Below are 20,547 nucleotides of genomic sequence, written 5' to 3' on the forward strand. Positions count from 1 at the left end.
GCAATCATTTCTAAATTGGCCGAGGGTATCAGCTGGCTCAGAAGCAGAGAGTAGAGTAGAGTATGACGGCAGGGTATCGGCAGGGTATCAGCTGGCTCGGCAGCAGAGAGTAGAGTATGACGGCAGGGTATCAGCTGGCTCGGAAGCAGAGAGTAGAGTATGACGACAGGGTATCAGCTGGCTCGGAAGCAGAGAGTAGAGTATGACGGCAGGGTATCAGCTGGCTCGGAAGCAGAGAGTAGAGTATGACGGCAGGGTATCAGCTGGCTCGGAAGCAGAGAATAGAGTATGACTGCAGGGTGTCAGCTGTCTCGGAAGCAGAGAGTAGAGTATGACAGCAGGGTATCAGCTGGCTCGGAAGCAGAGAGTAGAGTATGACTGCAGGGTATCAGCTGTCTCGGAAGCAGAGAGTAGAGTATGACTGCAGGGTATCAGCTGTCTCAGAAGCAGAGAATAGAGTATGACTGCAGGGTATCAGCTGTCTCGGAAGCAGAGAATAGAGTATAACGGCAGGGTATCAGCTGGCTCGGAAGCAGAGAATAGAGTATGACGGCAGGGTATCAGCTGGCTCGGAAGCAGAGAATAGAGTATGACTGCAGGGTATCAGCTGCGACCCGATTTAGAGTGGTTTAATAATTAACATGATCTTTGTCAAAAATTATCAGAGGAATGACACAAAATGGTTTTTCAGAACAGCTCGTTTCTGTGGATCCTAAATGGTCTTCTAAGTGCAATTTTAAAGCCTGTCTGTGGGGTTAAAGGGACACTTTGGGATTTTGACTTTGTCTCCTACCCCAAAGTCAGATGAACTCATGGATACCATTATGTCTCTGTGTGAAGTTTGAAGGAAGTTGATTAACTAGTGCTAGTGTAAGCCTATGGGTATCTGCTAGCATGCTAGTAGATACCCATAGACTTCCAGTCATTGTGCTAACGCTAGCTAGCATTGGCTCACTAAACTACCTCTAACTTCCTTCATACTGGATGAAGAGACAGAAAAAATGGTATCCACAAGTTCAATTGACTCTGTGGAAGTCAAGGGCCTCATTGCCAAATCCTGAAGTATCCTTTTAAAGTAATGGTCCTCTATTTTTCTCCTGGACTTTCAAATTGTGACTGAAGTGAGTTTAAGAGACAGTTGTCTTTGTGCACAGCGAGAGCAGGCCATTGTGACATGTGATGTAATAAGGCAAGTTTTTAGCCTCTCAAAGTTAGACATTCCTGGACCACATCATTGTTATAGCGATCAGAATAGGAAGTGTCTCATGAACAAACTGGAGTACATGTTCACCAGCCCATCTGTAATGAGTTTCCTGTGAATATCAAAACCTGATAGATATTTCTCTATTCCATTTGTCTCAGACACTGTGTAGCAACATTTTGTTGTGAAACCCTATATTACTTTGTATTGCATGTGTATATCGTTGTGATGTTCAGAGATCCATTCTAGTACAGGTTGTGGTGTTCAGGGATCCATTATAGTACTGTTTGTGCTGTTCAGAGTTCCATTATAGTACAGTTTGTGTGGTTCAGATTTCCATTATAGTACAGGTTGTGGTGTTCAGATCTTTATTCGAATGCAGTTTGTGTTGGTCAGAGATCCATTATAGTACAGGTTGTGCTGTTCAGAGTACCATTCTAGTACAGTGTGTGGTGGTCAGAGATCCATTATAGTACAGTTTGTGATGTTCAGAGTTCCATTCTAGTACAGTTTGTGGTGGTCAGAGATCCATTATAGTACAGTTTGTGGGGAAACTGTGAAAATTAACTAAGAAAATATTGAAATTAATTTTGTGATAATTGAACAAATTACAAAACTTGTTCCTTTAAATTATAGCAGTGCTCGTTTAATTGACACCCCTGTCCCTTTAAATCAGGGGTGGGCAAACTTTTGTCTCAAGGGCCACACTGAGATTTGGAAATTCGACGGAGGGCCACATAGATTTTTTTTAAACCAATTACTAGTTTGTCAAAAAAATGTGTGGCCCAGAAAAATGGCAGTTATTTAAAAATATATAGGTCCATTATAATTTATTTAAATATATAGTTCCATTATAATTTATAGAAATATATGTCCTTTATATTTTATATAAATATATAGTTCCATTATAATTTATAGAAATATAGTTCCATAATAATTTCGACATGCTTTCTATCTGGATTTTAGATGTTCAACTGTGTCCTGGAGTGTTTATTGTTTTACCCCAAATAATAGTTGACTCAAACCACCCGCGGTTTGATGATGATAACACAGCTCCTTTAATTGCTAGCACTGTACAATCATTAACTGTTCTGTGTCACAGGCTACAATGAATGTAGACCACAACCTGAGTGACAAAACCGATTCTGTGGAAATGCCAATGACCCAAACACAAGAACCAAGCATCCCTCCTTTTGTGTCATTTGTTTTATTTGTGATGTATTTTTGTTGATTTGTTTACCTGTTGTTCTTTATGTTAATAATTATTAAAACAAAGATTACATCATAGATTTGGAAACCAATACATTAAATATTAAATTTACTCTAAAACCAAGTTTAAGAAAAAAAATATATGTAAAAAATTAAACAAACGTGGCTCTGTGTTAAGAGAAATGCTTCTACCTTTTATTGCTATGGTGAAAGGTGACAGATGTAAAGTCAGGAAAGAAAATTAAATAAAAAGTACAGGATGACATAATAAACCCATACAGTTACTGATTATTGTGGTTGGAAATGTTTCCCATTCCTACTCTATCTACCATGCTTAAAAACGATCTGAAAATATTGCAAAACTATTTTACACATACAAAATAGTACATGATATGAACTTTCCACTTCCTCACTAAATTTAGCCTTTTCTCTCCCACAAATAAAACAAAAAGAAAATGGCCTCTCACCATCATCACCTCTCCACTGTATCTCCTTGTGTGTTCTGACTGCATCCCACCCCTCAATATGCATTTAGCCCAAACACACAGACCAAGGCAGAGTGCATACAGGACACAGGATCAATATTTGGTATTGCTTCTATCTCTGGGAACATAATAGCAACAGAAACGTTTTTCATCATACTTTCAGGGTACAGAAAAAAGACCTTCCCAGATAGTTCATGTACACTTTTCTCTGGAGCAATATGAGGATGAATAACAATCAAAATACCCCCAAAAATAAAATTAAAAAAGCGACTTCAGTCTGTTACTTGTTTTTCCTTTTATTTCCAATTTACATTAATCAAAACTGCAACAAAAACAAAATCATGATCATCATATTTAATAATAATAATAATAGTAATGCTATCATTATTAGCAATAATACTATTATTATTATTAATAATACAAAATATACACACCCTCAAAAATAAAAGCACCCTCTGCCCTGGTCGTAGGTGGTTTTCCTCTGTGTGTAAAGGAGGTCTGGATTGTCTAGTAGTGATATCACTGTGAGAAAGAACTCACTCAAGTCTAACAGCCCTGCCCTGTTCTTGTTCCTATGGGGGCATGGCCTGTTCCTATGGGGCGTGGCCAGGGCCAAGGTACTTCCTGCCAGGGTAGAGGGTATTTCCTGTGTGAGAGGACAGTGGGGGCATATGGGACAAAGTGGAGTGGGACAGGGCATGGGTTAAAGGCACCTTCTGGTGGTCTTCTCACAACATGGGGTCTCATGCACCAAAGATATGATCACCCAAAGCTGGATTTGTAAACTTGGATAACTTTGCTTAGTTGTTTCTTTATTTTTTAGCGTGAGGTAGCTTTTAATATAATTAAAACAAAACAAAAGAAGTTTAGATCTGAGATTGAAATCCCGAATTGAACATGTCTCTTACAAAAATGATAGACGCAGTTTCTGTTTCATTGGGCAGCCAATGAGGGGGATTGTGATCGGGGGTGGGAGGGGCAGCGACATTTACCACTCTGAAAACAAATCTCAGCGTGAAATGTACTCTCTGAAAACTGTAGATATATGTATACACACACATATACATATATACACATTATGAACATGTCACTAATACATCAGTATCTGGTTGTTAAAGAATACAGACTGGTTTTACAGCAATAGCACCATTTGAATATATTATAATACACAGTAACTTCCTGATACACACTGGGGCGGCGGTTGGAACTAGGAACACCTGCACCTATCACACTGCTCCGTTTTTGGTTTGGATTTGATATAATGTTTGAGAAGGTATGGAATAGGAGAAAGAAAAGAGGAGATTGGGGAGGTGGGGAACTGATTATGTATGTAGTTGTGCGTGGGGCCTTTTTACAGGGTAACACACTCAGTCCTAACACACCTGGGACCTACACCTGAACAATAAATAAATAACACCAAGTCGGCTCTCTTTCTGTCATGCTCTGACATACTCCCCCTTTCTCTCCTTCTCCTCTTCCTTTGTTCCTACTTGTTAGTGGGGAGGTGCTCCCAGGCTGGGGGGTGGAGTGGATGGGGGAATGGAGGGAGGGGTTGACGGAGGGAGACTGGAAGTCGATGAAATCACAGATGAATATTGCCGGTGCCATTCAGTGCAGATATCCTAGTTGGAAAAATCACTTTTTACTTAAAAAAAAAAAGTGACTTGATCTTTCTCTTTTCTCTCTTTCATTCATTTTGCTAGAAGTGTGTGTTCCTCTCTCTCTCTCTCTGTCTCTCTCTCCCTCATCTTTTATGGTTTTTTTCTCAGCTTTTCCTTTTTCATTCCTTTGTCTTTACAAGAAGCAGACTGCACCGACGTCGACTCCAAACTCTTGGTCCGCTCCTCCAATATCCATGGGAGCAATGTCCACGATGGGCAGCCGGCTGGTCTTCTGTGATCTGTAGTCAATCACTGTCTTGCCCCATGCTCCTGTGTGTTTCTGGGGACAGAGAGGCAGAGCTGATATTGTTAGAGGACAGGGCTGATATTGTTATAGGACAGGGCTGATATTGTTAGAGGACAGGGCTGATATTGTTAGAGGAGAGGGATGATATTGTTATAGAACAGGGCTGATATTGTTAGAGGAGAGGGCTGATATTGTTATAGAACAGGGCTGATATTGTTAGAGGAGAGGGCTGATATTGTTAGAGGAGAGGGCTGATATTGTTATAGAACAGGGCTGATACTGTTAGAGGAGAGGGCTGATATTGTTAGAGGACAGGGCTGATATTGTTATAGAACAGGGCTGATATTGTTGGAGGACAGGGCTGATATTGTTAGAGGACAGGGCTGATATTGTTAGAGGAGAGGGCTGATATTGTTAGAGGAGAAGGCTGATATTATTAGAGGACAGGGCTGATATTGTTAGAGGACAGGGCTGATACTGTTAGAGGACAGGGCTGATATTGTTAGAGGAGAGGGATGATACTGTTAGAGGAGAGGGCTGATACTGTTAGAGGAGAGGGATGATACTGTTAGAGGAGAGGGCTGATACTGTTAGAGGAGAGGGCTGATACTGTGAGAGGAGAGGGCTGATACTGTTAGAGGAGAGGGCTGATACTGTTAGAGGAGAGGGCTGATACTGTTAGAGGAGAGGGCTGATATTGTTATAGAACAGGGCTGATACTGTTAGAGGACAGGGCTGATATTGTTATAGAACAGGGCTGATACTGTTAGAGGAGAGGGCTGATACTGTTAGAGGAGAGGGCTGATATTGTTATAGAACAGGGCTGATACTGTTAGAGGAGAGGGCTGATATTGTTAGAAGAGAGGGCTGATATTGTTAGAGGACAGGGCTGATATTGTTTGAGGAGAGGGCTGATATTGTTAGAGGACAGGGCTGATATTGTTAGAGGAGAGGGCTGATACTGTTAGAGGAGAGGGCTGATATTGTTATAGAACAGGGCTGATACTGTTAGAGGACAGGGCTGATATTGTTAGAGCTGATATTTAGAGAGGAGAGGGCTGATATTGTTAGAGGCTGATATGATATTGTTAGAGGAGAGGGATGATATTGTTAGAGGACAGGGCTGATATTGTTATAGAACAGGGCTGATATTGTTAGAGGACAGGGCTGATATTGTTAGAGGAGAGGGCTGATATTGTTATAGGAGAGGGCTGATACTGTTAGAGGACAGGGCTGATATTGTTAGAGGACAGGGCTGATATTGTTAGAGGACAGGGCTGATATTGTTAGAGGACAGGGCTGATATTGTTAGAGGACAGGGCTGATATTGTTAGAGGACAGGGCTGATATTGTTAGAGGACAGGGCTGATATTGTTATAGAACAGGGCTGATATTGTTAGAGGAGAGGGCTGATATTGTTAGAGGACAGGGCTGATATTGTTATAGAACAGGGCTGATATTGTTGGAGGACAGGGCTGATATTGTTATAGAACAGGGCTGATATTGTTAGAGGAGAGGGCTGATATTGTTAGAGGATTGAAGGCTGATATTGTTAGAGGACAGGGCTGATATTGTTAGAGGACAGGGCTGATATTGTTAGAGGACAGGGCTGATACTGTTAGAGGACAGGGCTGATATTGTTAGAGGAGAGGGATGATACTGTTAGAGGAGAGGGCTGATACTGTTAGAGGAGAGGGATGATACTGTTAGAGGAGAGGGCTGATACTGTTAGAGGAGAGGGCTGATACTGTGAGAGGAGAGGGCTGATGCTGTTAGAGGGCTGATATTGTTAGAGGAGGGCTGATACTGTTAGAGGAGAGGGCTGATACTGTTAGAGGAGAGGGCTGATATTGTTATAGAACAGGGCTGATACTGTTAGAGGACAGGGCTGATATTGTTATAGAACAGGGCTGATACTGTTAGAGGAGAGGGCTGATATTGTTATAGAACAGGGCTGATACTGTTAGAGGAGAGGGCTGATATTGTTAGAGGAGAGGGCTGATATTGTTAGAGGAGATATTGGATGATATTGTTAGAGGACAGGGCTGATATTGTTATAGAACAGGGCTGATATTGTTAGAGGACAGGGCTGATATTGTTAGAGGACAGGGCTGATATTGTTAGAGGAGAGGGCTGATATTGTTAGAGGAGAGGGCTGATATTGTTAGAGGATATTGTTAGGCTGATATTGTTATAGAACAGGGCTGATATTGTTAGAGGACAGGGCTGATATTGTTATAGAACAGGGCTGATATTGTTAGAGGACAGGGCTGATATTGTTAGAGGACAGGGCTGATATTGTTATAGAACAGGGCTGATATTGTTAGAGGACAGGGCTGATATTGTTAGAGGACAGGGCTGATATTGTTATAGAACAGGGCTGATATTGTTAGAGGACAGGGCTGATATTGTTAGAGGAGAGGGCTGATATTGTTATAGAACAGGGCTGATATTGTTAGAGGACAGGGCTGATATTGTTAGAGGACAGGGCTGATATTGTTAGAGGACAGGGCTGATATTGTTAGAGAACAGGGCTGATATTGTTATAGAACAGGGCTGATATTGTTAGAGGAGAGGGCTGATATTGTTAGAGGAGAGGGCTGATATTGTTAGAGGAGAGGGATGATATTGTTAGAGGACAGGGCTGATATTGTTATAGAACAGGGCTGATATTGTTAGAGGACAGGGCTGATATTGTTAGAGGAGAGGGCTGATATTGTTAGAGGACAGGGCTGATATTGTTAGAGGAGAGGGCTGATATTGTTAGAGGACAGGGCTGATATTGTTATAGAACAGGGCTGATATTGTTAGAGGACAGGGCTGATATTGTTATAGAACAGGGCTGATATTGTTAGAGGACAGGGCTGATATTGTTAGAGGACAGGGCTGATATTGTTATAGAACAGGGCTGATATTGTTAGAGGACAGGGCTGATATTGTTAGAGGACAGGGCTGATATTGTTATAGAACAGGGCTGATATTGTTAGACAGGGCTGATATTGTTAGAGGAGAGGGCTGATATTGTTATAGAACAGGGCTGATATTGTTAGAGGACAGGGCTGATATTGTTATAGAACAGGGCTGATATTGTTAGAGGAGAGGGCTGATATTGTTAGAGGACAGGGCTTATATTGTTAGAGGACAGGGCTGATACTGTTAGAGGAGAGGGCTGATATTGTTATAGAACAGGGCTGATATTGTTATAGAACAGGGCTGATATTGTTAGAGGAGAGGGCTGATATTGTTAGAGGACAGGGCTGATATTGTTATAGAACAGGGCTGATATTGTTGGAGGACAGGGCTGATATTGTTATAGAACAGGGCTGATATTGTTAGAGGAGAGGGCTGATATTGTTAGAGGAGAAGGCTGATATTGTTAGAGGACAGGGCTGATATTGTTAGAGGACAGGGCTGATATTGTTAGAGGAGAGGGATGATACTGTTAGAGGAGAGGGCTGATATTGTTAGAGGAGAGGGATGATACTGTTAGAGGAGAGGGCTGATATTGTTATAGAACAGGGCTGATACTGTTAGAGGAGAGGGCTGATATTGTTATAGAACAGGGCTGATATTGTTAGAGGACAGGGCTGATATTGTTAGAGGAGAGGGCTGATATTGTTATAGAACAGGGCTGATATTGTTAGAGGACAGGGCTGATATTGTTAGAGGACAGGGCTGATATTGTTATAGAACAGGGCTGATATTGTTAGAGGAGAGGGCTGATAATGTTAGAGGACAGGGCTTATATTGTTAGAGGACAGGGCTGATATTGTTAGAGGACAGGGCTGATATTGTTAGAGGACAGGGCTGATATTGTTAGAGGAGAGGGCTGATATTGTTATAGAACAGGGCTGATATTGTTAGAGGAGAGGGATGATATTGTTAGAGGACAGGGATGATATTGTTAGAGGAGAGGGATGATACTGTTAGAGGAGAGGCCTGATACTGTTAGAGGAGAGGGCTGATACTGTGAGAGGAGAGGGCTGATACTGTGAGAGGAGAGGGCTGATACTGTTAGAGGAGAGGGGTGATACTGTTAGAGGAGAGGGCTGATACTGTTAGAGGAGAGGGCTGATATTGTTAGAGGACAGGGCTGATACTGTTAGAGGACAGGGCTGATATTGTTATCGAACAGGGCTGATACTGTTAGAGGAGAGGGCTGATACTGTTAGAGGAGAGGGCTGATATTGTTATAGAACAGGGCTGATACTGTTAGAGGAGAGGGCTGATAATGTTAGAGGACAGGGCTTATATTGTTAGAGGACAGGGCTGATATTGTTAGAGGACAGGGCTGATATTGTTAGAGGACAGGGCTGATATTGTTAGAGGAGAGGGCTGATACTGTTAGAGGAGAGGGCTGATATTGTTATAGAACAGGGCTGATACTGTTAGAGGAGAGGGCTGATATTGTTAGAGGAGAGGGCTGATACTGTTAGAGGAGAGGGCTGATATTGTTATAGAACAGGGCTGATACTGTTAGAGGACAGGGCTGATATTGTTATAGAACAGGGCTGATATTGTTAGAGGAGAGGGATGATACTGTTAGAGGAGAGGGCTGATACTGTTAGAGGAGAGGGATGATACTGTTAGAGGAGAGGGCTGATACTGTTAGAGGAGAGGGCTGATACTGTGAGAGGAGAGGGCTGATACTGTTAGAGGAGAGGGCTGATACTGTTAGAGGAGAGGGCTGATATTGTTATAGAACAGGGCTGATACTGTTAGAGGACAGGGCTGATATTGTTATAGAACAGGGCTGATACTGTTAGAGGAGAGGGCTGATACTGTTAGAGGAGAGGGCTGATATTGTTATAGAACAGGGCTGATACTGTTAGAGGAGAGGGCTGATATTGTTAGAGGAGAGGGCTGATATTGTTAGAGGAGAGGGCTGATATTGTTAGAGGACAGGGCTGATATTGTTATAGAACAGGGCTGATATTGTTAGAGGAGAGGGATGATACTGTGAGAGGAGAGGGCTGATATTGTTAGAGGAGAGGGATGATACTGTTAGAGGAGAGGGATGATATTGTTAGAGGAGAGGGATGATACTGTTAGAGGAGAGGGCTGATACTGTGAGAGGAGAGGGCTGATACTGTTAGAGGAGAGGGCTGATACTGTTAGAGGAGAGGGCTGATACTGTTAGAGGAGAGAGCTGATATTGTTATAGAACAGGGCTGCAACTGTTAGAGGACAGGGCTGATATTATTATAGAACAGGGCTGTTACTGTTAGAAGAGAGGGCTGATACTCTTAGAGGAGAGGGCTGATATTGTTATAGAACAGGGCTGATACTGTTAGAGGAGAGGGCTGATATTGTTAGAGGAGAGGGCTGATATTGTTAGAGGAGAGGGCTGATACTGTTAGAGGAGAGGGCTGATATTGTTAGAGGAGAGGGCTGATACTGTTAGAGGAGAGGGCTGATACTGTTAGAGGAGAGGGATGATACTGTTAGAGGAGAGGGATGATACTGTTAGAGGAGAGGGCTGATACTGTTAGAGGAGAGGGCTGATATTGTTAGAGAACAGGGCTGATATTGTTATAGAACAGGGCTGATATTGTTATAGAACAGGGCTGATATTGTTATAGAACAGGGCTGATATTGTTATAGAACAGGGCTGATACTGTTAGAGGAGAGGGCTGATATTGTTAGAGGAGAGGGCTGATATTGTTAGAGGAGAGGGCTGATATTGTTAGAGGAGAGGGCTGATACTGTTAGAGGAGAGGGCTGATATTGTTAGAGGAGAGGGCTGATACTGTTAGAGGAGAGGGCTGATACTGTTAGAGGAGAGGGCTGATACTGTTAGAGGAGAGGGATGATACTGTTAGAGGAGAGGGCTGATACTGTTAGAGGAGAGGGCTGATACTGTTAGAGGAGAGGGCTGATATTGTTATAGAAGAGGGCTGATATTGTTATAGAACAGGGCTGATATTGTTAGAGGAGAGGGCTGATATTGTTATAGAACAGGGCTGATATTGTTATAGAACAGGGCTGATATTGTTATAGAACAGGACTGATATTGTTATAGAACAGGACTGATATTGTTAGAGGAGAGGGCTGATATTGTTAGAGGAGAGGGATGATACTGTGAGAGGAGAGGGATGATACTGTTAGAGGAGAGGGATGATATTGTTAGAGGAGAGGGATGATACTGTTAGAGGAGAGGGCTGATACTGTGAGAGGAGAGGGCTGTCTGTCTGTCTGTCTGTCTGTCTGTCTGTCTGTCTGTCTGTCTGTCTGTCTGTCTGTCTGTCTGTCTGTCTGTCTGTCTGTCTGTCTGTCTGTCTGTCTGTATGTGTGTGTGTGTGTGTGTGTGTGTGTGTGTGTTTTCATCCTCTCACCGTGCAGCCGTCCTGCATAACGGTGTAGGTGAAGCGGCTGTTTCCCTCGGCCCTGATCTCCACATCGTTGGATCCCTGGAGCAGCACGGCCTTCTTCAGGTTGCCCGTGGCTCCGTCCATGTAAGCCACACTGTTCTTGCAGTGGTAGGTGAGGTTCTGGCTAGCCTCGGTGGACAGCAGCCGCAGGAAGGTCATCTGGATGCTGGCCGTGTTGGCAGCCAGGCTGTCATCGCCATAGCTGAACTGTAGAGGGCAGCGGAGAGAGAGGAGAGCCAGGAAGGTTACATCCAGTAAATGATGTGGAATTATAACATGTCTTTAGTTAAAACTAGTGAAAGAGGAGGGGGAGACAGGAAGGTTACATCCAGTACAATGATGTGGAATTATAACATGTCTTTTGTTAAAACTAGTGAAAGAGGAGGGGGAGACAGGAAGGTTACATCCAGTACAATGATGTGGAATTATAACATGTCTTTAGTTAAAACTAGTGAAAGAGGAGGGGAGCCAGGAAGGTTACATCCAGTACAATGATGTGGAATTATAACATGTCTTTAGTTAAAACTAGTGAAAGAGGAGGGGGAGACAGGAAGGTTACATCCAGTACAATGATGTGGAATTATAACATGTCTTTAGTTAAAACTAGTGAAAGAGGAGGGGGAGACAGGGAGGTTAGGACCAATGTGATAATTATATACTGTATGATGTCTGGTTAAAACTAGAACCAAAAATGAAGCAAACTTCTTCAGACTGGTGGCATCAATTGAGAATATAAAATTCACTGCCAGTTTAAAAAAAACACTTTACCAAAAGGCAAAGATTGAATCTGAGACTGAAGAGGAAATGTGTATTTTTGTATTTTCATTATAATCAAAATCATATAACGAGGATAGAAGAGGGATTGAATGGTGACTCACATGGAATCCTCCGTTCATGGTCTCTCCGAACCAGACGTGCTTGGCAGCCTTGCTCTTGCTGGACCACCAGTTCTTCTTGGGGATGCTGGCGGGCTTGGGGTAGACGCAGGACTCTCCGGTCTCCATGTTACAGTAGACCTTGATGGCGTCTATGGTGCAGCCCTGGTTAGGGTCGATCCAGTACTCTCCTGCAGACAGACGGAGGAGTCAGGTCACATTCAATCAGTAGTACTTCCTATGTAATTGTAATACACCTGGTCATATTTATTTTGTCTTTTGAACACTATAGAACCTTCCAGATTTCCTCATGAGCACATCGTTTTTTCCCGATCTAATCAGTAGGGGTAGGAGTTTAACCTCACAACATCACCTGACCATAGCAGGAGAAACTTTAGGACCCCAAGTCATTCCTGGTCAAGTCCTGTTGGTCTATTAAACTCTTGTCTCCTAACAAAGAGGCAATCGTCGCCCCTATCCCGTCACTCACCACTCTTCCAGTCTGGGTGGCACAGCTTCAGGTCTCTGCAAGTACGTGCAGGGTTCTTCTTGGAGCCCTCGGGGGAGCGGATGTTCTCAATCTGGTTGTTGAGAGACTTGAGCGTGGCGTCCACCTCGGCGTCGTGCGTCCTCAGGTTTCCGGAGGCCTGGTCGGCCCTCATGTACCTCAGGGGATCAGGGGATTTCTCAGGCTGAGACAGACCAGCGAAGGCAGACATGTCGATACCAGGGCCGGGAGGACCAGGAGGACCAGGGGGACCGGAGTTTCCAGGGGGACCCTGCGATACACAGATAGAAAGATAGAATACTTAATTGATTGAAGATATTGTAAAACCAAGATGCTAGACTACGAGGTACAGGTGATGTATTGCTACCAGCGCAGTGCCATAGGTATTACAGAGGAGGAAAAACACAGAGCAAAGAGGAGTTCAAGTACAGGTAGCATCAAGTGTTGCCGTCTCAAACGGCACCCTGCTCCCTAGGGCATTACTTTGACCAGAGCAAAGGGAGCGCACTGTATTGGAAATAGGGTGTCATTTGAGATTGGCACCAAGTCACCCACTGCTCTGTGAACTTTGATGATCCTTAAGATACAGTAAGTTGAGAGATGAGAGCGTTACTCACAGAGGGACCAGTCTCTCCAGAGCGACCACGGGGTCCGGGGGGTCCGATGGGGCCGGGCATACCGTTGGAACCATCCTTTCCATGTGGACCAATAGGTCCGGGAGGTCCCTAAACAGAACACACACAAGGATTCAGATGTACTGTTACTGTACACACTACAGCTCTGCCTGCCATGCTCTTTGGTTGAGTATGAATAAGACAGGTACCTCTCAAAACCCTGTGCTAGACTTTTTACTGCTTTTGTCTATACTCACTCTTGATCCACTTGGTCCGGCAGGTCCAGATGCACCCTGGTCTCCAGCTTGACCCTGTGGTGAGACACTGGTCAGACAATGTCTAGGATGTACACAACTTCAGATAAGAGGTACAATGAGATTTTTTAGAGTATAGAGATAATTTGAGATACTGGAAGATTAGGAGTACAGGAAGTTTAGGGGTACAGGAATATTAGGGGGTACAGGAAGTTTAAGGGGTACAGGAAGATTAGGGTTACAGGAGATTAGGGGTACAGGAAGATTTGGGGGGGGGGTACTTACGGGAGGTCCAGGCAGACCCTGCAGACCAGTGAATCCTCTGTGTCCTTTCTGTCCTCTCTCACCACCCTCTCCAGCCTCACCCTTGTCTCCACGGGGTCCTTGGGGTCCAGCCATTCCTCTGGCTCCAGCAGGCCCGGCAGGTCCAGCTGGTCCTTGAGCTCCCTAGAGAACAGCCAAGAGACAGACACAGGGTTAGGACGGGTTGCAATACATTAGTATCTGAGTGAACTCAATTACATGTCCTTTAAATCAAAGACAGTTAATGGATTAATGCATACATTAATATGCAAGTGGACTATCACATATCCAGCATATCCTGGAAATAGAAATGGAGTGAAAAACTCAACTTCATGTCCTGGTGTCCTGTATTATAGGGGTTCTACGAGGTGTAAACAGGGGTTCCATGAGGATGTTGAGGGGTGTTATAGGGGTTCTACGGGGTGTAAACAGGGGTTCCATGGGGATGTTGAGGGGTGTTATAGGGGTTCTACGAGGTGTAAACAGGGGTTCCATGAGGATGTTGAGGGGTGTTATAGGGGTTCTACGAGGTGTAAACAGGGGTTCCATGAGGATGTTGAGGGGTGTTATAGGGGTTCTACGGGTGTAAACAGGGGTTCCATGAGGATGTTGAGGGGTGTTATAGGGGTTCTACGGGGTGTAAACAGGGGTTCCATGGGGATGTTGAGGGGTGTTATAGGGGTTCTACGGGGTGTAAACAGGGGTTCCATGGGGATGTTGAGGGGTGTTATAGGGGTTCTATGGGGTGTAAACAGGGGTTCCATGGGGATGTTGAGGGGTGTTATAGGGGTTCTACCAGGTGTAAACAGGGGTTCCATGGGGATGTTGAGGGGTGTTATAGGGGTTCTACCAGGTGTAAACAGGGGTTCCATGGGGATGTTGAGGGGTGTTATAGGGGTTCCATGGGGATGTTGAGGGGTGTTATAGGGGTTCTACGGGGTGTAAACAGGGGTTCCATGGGGATGTTGAGGGGTGTTATAGGGGTTCCATGGGGATGTTGAGGGGTGTTATAGGGGTTCTACGGGGTGTAAACAGGGGTTCCATGGGGATGTTGAGGGGTGTTATAGGGGTTCTACGAGGTGTAAACAGGGGTTCCATGGGGATGTTGAGGGGTGTTATAGGGGTTCTACGGGGTGTAAATAGGGGTTCCATGGGGATGTTGAGGGGTGTTATAGGGGTTCTACCAGGTGTAAACAGGGGTTCCATGGGGATGTTGAGGGGTGTTATAGGGTGTATACTCACAGCCTCTCCCCTGTCTCCCTGCTTGCCGGTGGGGCCGACAGGGCCGGGGGAACCATTAGCCCCTGGGGAGCCAGGAGCACCAGCAGGACCGGTGTTACCACGGTCACCCTTGATTCCAGTGGCTCCATCTCTACCAGGGGGTCCATCAGAACCAGCGTTGCCCTGAGAGACAATTACACATTGTTTAATATCAGAAGTATCAAAAGCATAATTAGTGATTCACTTAATCATAACAGTGAGTTAACGTACTGTACTGCAGGTATAGAGTTGACAATGAGAGGACATATTGGGGACACTGTGCTGCATTGAATGGCACACTATTCCCTATGTAGTGCACAACATTTGACCAGAGCCCTATGTGGACCCTGTTCCAAAGTAGTGCACTATAGAAGAAATAGGATGCCATTTCAGACACAACCCATGTTATGGGACAGACACTGACCTCTCTACCGGGCTCTCCTGCGGGTCCAGTCAGTCCAGGGGGCCCCACAGGGCCAGGGGGCCCACGGTCTCCGCTTCCACCAGGAGATCCTTGTTTACCAGGCTCACCCTGGGGAGATGGATACAGGCTAGTTGGAGGACCACCGGCAGGGGTTGACACTCATCTAATCAATAGTCATATTTTCACTGATCATTTTCTTTGAATATCCATCTATCCATTCTTATTTGAAATTGGGTGGGGTGGGTACAAGGCAATTGACTGTAAAATATTATTTTGTAATGAATTAATAAATGGGTGTCAAGTCGCCTTTAGCAACCCATAGTCTACTGTATAATAATTAATCAATCATTTATTAATTAATCAATGTGTAAATGTATTCTAACTTTAATCTAATAGAATGTGAATGTGACTTACAGAGGGTCCTGGCAGGCCAGGGAAACCTCTCTCTCCACGTTGTCCTGGAAGACCAACAATACCACGCTGTCCAGCCAGACCTGAAGGGCCTGAAGGACCATCGGGACCCTGGGAGGAGAAAGAGAGGAAGATATGAGGAGAGGAGGCAGGCGGGAGGAGAGGAGGAAGACGGGAGGAGAGGAGGAAGGAGGAGAGGAGGAAGTGAAGGGGAGAGGAAGAAGAGAGGAAGTGAGAAGGAAGAGAGGAGGAAGAGAGGACGAGGCGGAGAGGATGAAGAGGAGGAAGAGAGGAGGACAGGAGAAAGTGAGGAGGAAGACAGGAAGTGAGGAGGAGAGGAGGAAGTGAGAAGGAGAGGAGGAAGAGAGGAAGTGAGAAGGAAGAGAGGAGGAAGAGAGGAAGAGGCGGAGAGGATGAAGAGGAGGAAGAGAGGAGGACAGGAGAAAGTGAGGAGGAAGACAGGAAGTGAGGAGGAGAGGAGGAAGTGAGGAGGAAGACAGAAAGTGAGGAGGAGAGGAGAAAGTGAGGAGGAGAGGAGGAAGACAGGAAGTGAGGAAGAGAGGAGGAAGAGAGGGGGACAGCGTGTTATTATCAAGAATCTCAACAAAAAAACGATCAACATTTTTTTTTACTGAAAAGCAAGAACAAATATTTTGTGTGCACTGCATCCTACTCTCCTCCACTTATGTGGTTCAGACCAGAGAGAAACAGTGTGTCTTATGTCTGCCTATCTAAATGCCTATCTAATTTTAGTAACTCTCAGCTGTCAGTTCAGTGTTACTCAAGGGATAATTGTAAGGTGTGTAAGTGCAAAGTAAAAGCCTTGGCCTCTCTGCCATCATGTCTCTGTCCAGGGGAAGCCTACAGGTGCTATTAAGGTCCCGGCAGACCACAGTGTGGTTAGTCTGGTTATTGGGTCAGTGATGAACACACACTTACAGCTAGGTGTTATGACGGGGATGGGGGAGTAGTGTTGTTGTCCGTTATAATGGGCCTTTCTTTCATTCCCTGGACTAATGTCTATGCCTGTGTGTTGGAAGTAAACAAGAAAGACTTTTTGGGAAATAAAGCCAGTCTGGTTTTATAGCTGCAAAATGTCAGATGTATTTCAGTGTTAACTGGGGTGATGAGGCTGTGCGGGGATTTGTCTGTAACATCACAATCTGTGGGAGTTCAGTGGACTAAATCACTTTTAAATGTTGAATAAAGCATAAAGCCTGCGGGACCTTCAGTTGAGGATGGTTTTGATGAAAGGTGAACCTACTGGGGACAGATATTTCAGCTTGTATTACCCCCTTTTGCTTAGTGGGGTGCTGGGCTGAATGAGAGTTATCAAGCCGTCCACTATGCCCCGGGTTGGTGCTTGACGACGGTACTGTAGTGATAAACAGGTGAACTTACAGAGGGACCATCCTCTCCAGCATCTCCCTTCTCTCCAGGGGATCCAGCGGCTCCACGCAGCCCAGCATCTCCCTGTCTGCCTGGGGGTCCACCGTCTCCACGCACACCTTTAGGGCCATCTTTACCAGCAGGGCCAGAGGGACCAGCAGCACCAGGGTTACCCTGCAGAGAGACACATCAATCAATCATTCAACAAATCAACCAATCAATCAATACATTGATCAACCAATCCATAAATCTGTAAATCAATCTACCAATCAACACTCAATCAATGAAACATCAATCAACCAAACAATAACCAATAAACCAATCTTAAAAAAAATAAAAAAATAAAAAAATAAAAGACAGACAGAGAGGAGACAGAGAGAGACAGGAGCAGGTCAATACTCTGTAGAATAACAACCATTCAGACTGAAACTGCCCATAGACAGACAAGAGCAGGTCACAACCATTCAGAGTGAAACTGCCCATAGACAGACAAGAACAGGTCACAACCATTCAGACTGAAACTGCCCATAGACAGACAAGAACAGGTCACAACCATTCAGACTGAAACTGCCCATAGACAGACAAGAGCAGGTTACAACCATTCAGACTGAAACTGCCCATAGACAGACAAGAGCAGGTCACAACCATTCAGACTGAAACACACTATAGTGCTGATGAATGATTCTGTGCCCGTCTGGTTATAGATCAAAGGTCAGTACTCATTTCACCTTCTGAATGACCATAAAAGTCATAAAATCAAAAGCATTACACCTGCTTGTACTGAAATATATCAGAAAACTATTGGAAAAACCTGGAATTACATAAAAGAGCTCATTCATTTTGGAAAATGTTAATAACCAACACTGTTACACCCACATTAAACTCATTCCTTTTCTATTCCAGTCAAATCCAACACTTTTTACTAAATGAACAGTGTAACGAATCAGTATGATTTATTCTTCGATGCTCAGGTAGGGTGACAGAAGATGTGAGTGTTTGAGTTGTATTGCTGACAGGTGGTTGTACTTACATTGGGACCAGGGGGCCCGACTCTGCCGGCAGCTCCAGGGAAACCAGTGGCACCCTGTTAGAGAGAGAGAGAGAGAGAGAGAGAGAGAGAGAGAGAGAGAGAGAGAGAGAGAGAGATTGTTGATGAAAATGGAAACATTAGAAATAGAGCAGAAATTAAATATACAATATGAGATGTGAATGAGATATGAGATGTGTATGAGATGTGTATGAGATATGGAATGTGTTTGAGATATGAGATGTGTATGAGATGTGAGATGTGTATGAGATATGAGATGTGTTTGAGATATGAGATGTGTATGAGATATGAGATATGAGATGTGTATGAGATGTGAAATGTGTATGAGATATGAGATGTGTATGAGATATGAGATATGAGATGTGTATGAGATGTGAAATGTGTATGAGATGTGAGATGTGTATGAGATGTGAGATGTGTATGAGATGTGAGATGTGTATGAGATGTGTATGAGATGTGTATGAGATATGAGATGTGTATGAGGTGTATGAGATATAAGATGTGTATGAGATATGAGATGTGTATGAGATATAAGATGTGTATGAGATATGAGATGTGTATGAGATATGAGATATGAGATGTGTATGAGATGTGTATGAGATATGAGATGTGTATGAGATATGAGATGTGTATGAGATATAAGATGTGTATGAAATGTGAGATGTGTATGAGATGTGAGATGTGTATGAGATGTGTATGAGATGTGTATGAGATGTGAGATGTGTATGAGATGTGAGATGTGTATGAGATGTGAGATGTGTATGAGATGTGTATGAGATGTGTATGAGATATGAGATGTGTATGAGATGTGTATGAGATATAAGATGTGTATGAGATATGAGATGTGTATGAGATATGAGATGTGTATGAGATATATGAGATGTGTATGAGATATGAGATGTGTATGAGATATAAGATGTGTATGAGATATGAGATGTGTATGAGATATGAGATGTGTATGAGATATGAGATATGAGATGTGTATGAGATGTGTATGAGATATGAGATGTGTATGAGATATGAGATGTGTATGAGATATAAGATGTGTATGAAATGTGAGATGTGTATGAGATGTGAGATGTGTATGAGATGTGTATGAGATGTGTATGAGATGTGAGATGTGTATGAGATGTGAGATGTGTATGAGATGTGTATGAGATGTGTATGAGATGTGTATGAGATATGAGATGTGTATGAGATATAAGATGTGTATGAGATATGAGATGTGTATGAGATATGAGATGTGTATGAGATATGAGATGTGTATGAGATATGAGATGTGTATGAGATATGAGATGTGTATGAGATATAAGATGTGTATGAAATGTGAGATGTGTATGAGATGTGAGATGTGTATGAGATGTGAGATGTGTATGAGATGTGTATGAGATATGAGATGTGTATGAGATGTGTATGAGATGTGTATGAGATATAAGATGTGTATGAGATATAAGATGTGTATGAGATGTGTATGAGATATAAGATGTGTATGAGATATAAGATGTGTATGAGATGTGAGATGTGTATGAGATGTGAGATGTGTATGAGATGTGAGATGTGTATGAGATGTGTATGAGATGTGTATGAGATGTGCATGAGATATAAGATGTGTATGAGATATGAGATGTGTATGAGATATAAGATGTGTATGAGATATGAGATGTGTATGAGATATGTATGAGATATGAGATGTGTATGAGATATGAGATGTGTATGAGATATAAGATGTGTATGAAATGTGAGATGTGTATGAGATATGAGAGGTGTATGAGATGTGTATGAGATGTGAGATGTGTATGAGATGTGTATGAGATATGAGATATGTATGAGATGTGTATGAGATATGAGATGTGTATGAGATATAAGATGTGTATGAAATGTGAGATGTGTATGAGATGTGAGATGTGTATGAGATGTGTATGAGATATAAGATGTGTATGAGATATAAGATGTGTATGAGATGTGAGATGTGTATGAGATGTGTATGAGATGTGAGATGTGTATGAGATGTGAGATGTGTATGAGATATGAGAGGTGTATGAGATGTGTATGAGATGAGATGTGTGTATGAGATGTGTATGAGATATGAGATGTGTATGAGATGTGTATGAGATGTGTATGAGATATGAGATGTGTATGAGATATAAGATGTGTATGAGATATGAGATGTGTATGAGATATGAGATGTGTATGAGATGTGAGATGTGTATGAGATGTGAGATGTGTATGAGATGTGAGATGTGTATGAGATATGAGATGTGTATGAGATGTGTATGAGATGTGTATG

The 20,547-nt window shown here is 43.4% G+C and overlaps 1 protein-coding gene across 2 annotated transcripts in view; it reads right to left on the reverse strand.

Moving 5' to 3' along the window:
• Nucleotides 1-2,577: 2,577 nt before the first annotated feature.
• LOC115121638 (collagen alpha-1(II) chain) overlaps nt 2,578-20,547 on the reverse strand; it is an 82,840-nt gene continuing 64,870 nt past the window's right edge. For both annotated transcript variants that reach the window (XM_065004205.1, XM_065004204.1), the window contains 12 exons: nt 18,243-18,296; nt 17,225-17,386; nt 15,827-15,934; nt 15,413-15,520; nt 14,971-15,132; nt 13,711-13,872; nt 13,429-13,482; nt 13,175-13,282; nt 12,540-12,828; nt 12,053-12,240; nt 11,139-11,381; nt 2,578-4,836 (listed from right to left, as the gene is read on the reverse strand). In XM_065004205.1, coding sequence (XP_064860277.1) covers nt 4,690-4,836; nt 11,139-11,381; nt 12,053-12,240; nt 12,540-12,828; nt 13,175-13,282; nt 13,429-13,482; nt 13,711-13,872; nt 14,971-15,132; nt 15,413-15,520; nt 15,827-15,934; nt 17,225-17,386; nt 18,243-18,296 — 1,785 coding nt within the window. In that variant the 3' untranslated portion in view covers nt 2,578-4,689. The remainder of the gene's footprint in view (nt 4,837-11,138; nt 11,382-12,052; nt 12,241-12,539; nt 12,829-13,174; nt 13,283-13,428; nt 13,483-13,710; nt 13,873-14,970; nt 15,133-15,412; nt 15,521-15,826; nt 15,935-17,224; nt 17,387-18,242; nt 18,297-20,547) is intronic.

Source organism: Oncorhynchus nerka, linkage group LG2 (assembly GCF_034236695.1).
Source record: "Oncorhynchus nerka isolate Pitt River linkage group LG2, Oner_Uvic_2.0, whole genome shotgun sequence".
In the NCBI taxonomy this organism is placed as follows: Eukaryota; Metazoa; Chordata; class Actinopteri; order Salmoniformes; family Salmonidae; genus Oncorhynchus; species Oncorhynchus nerka.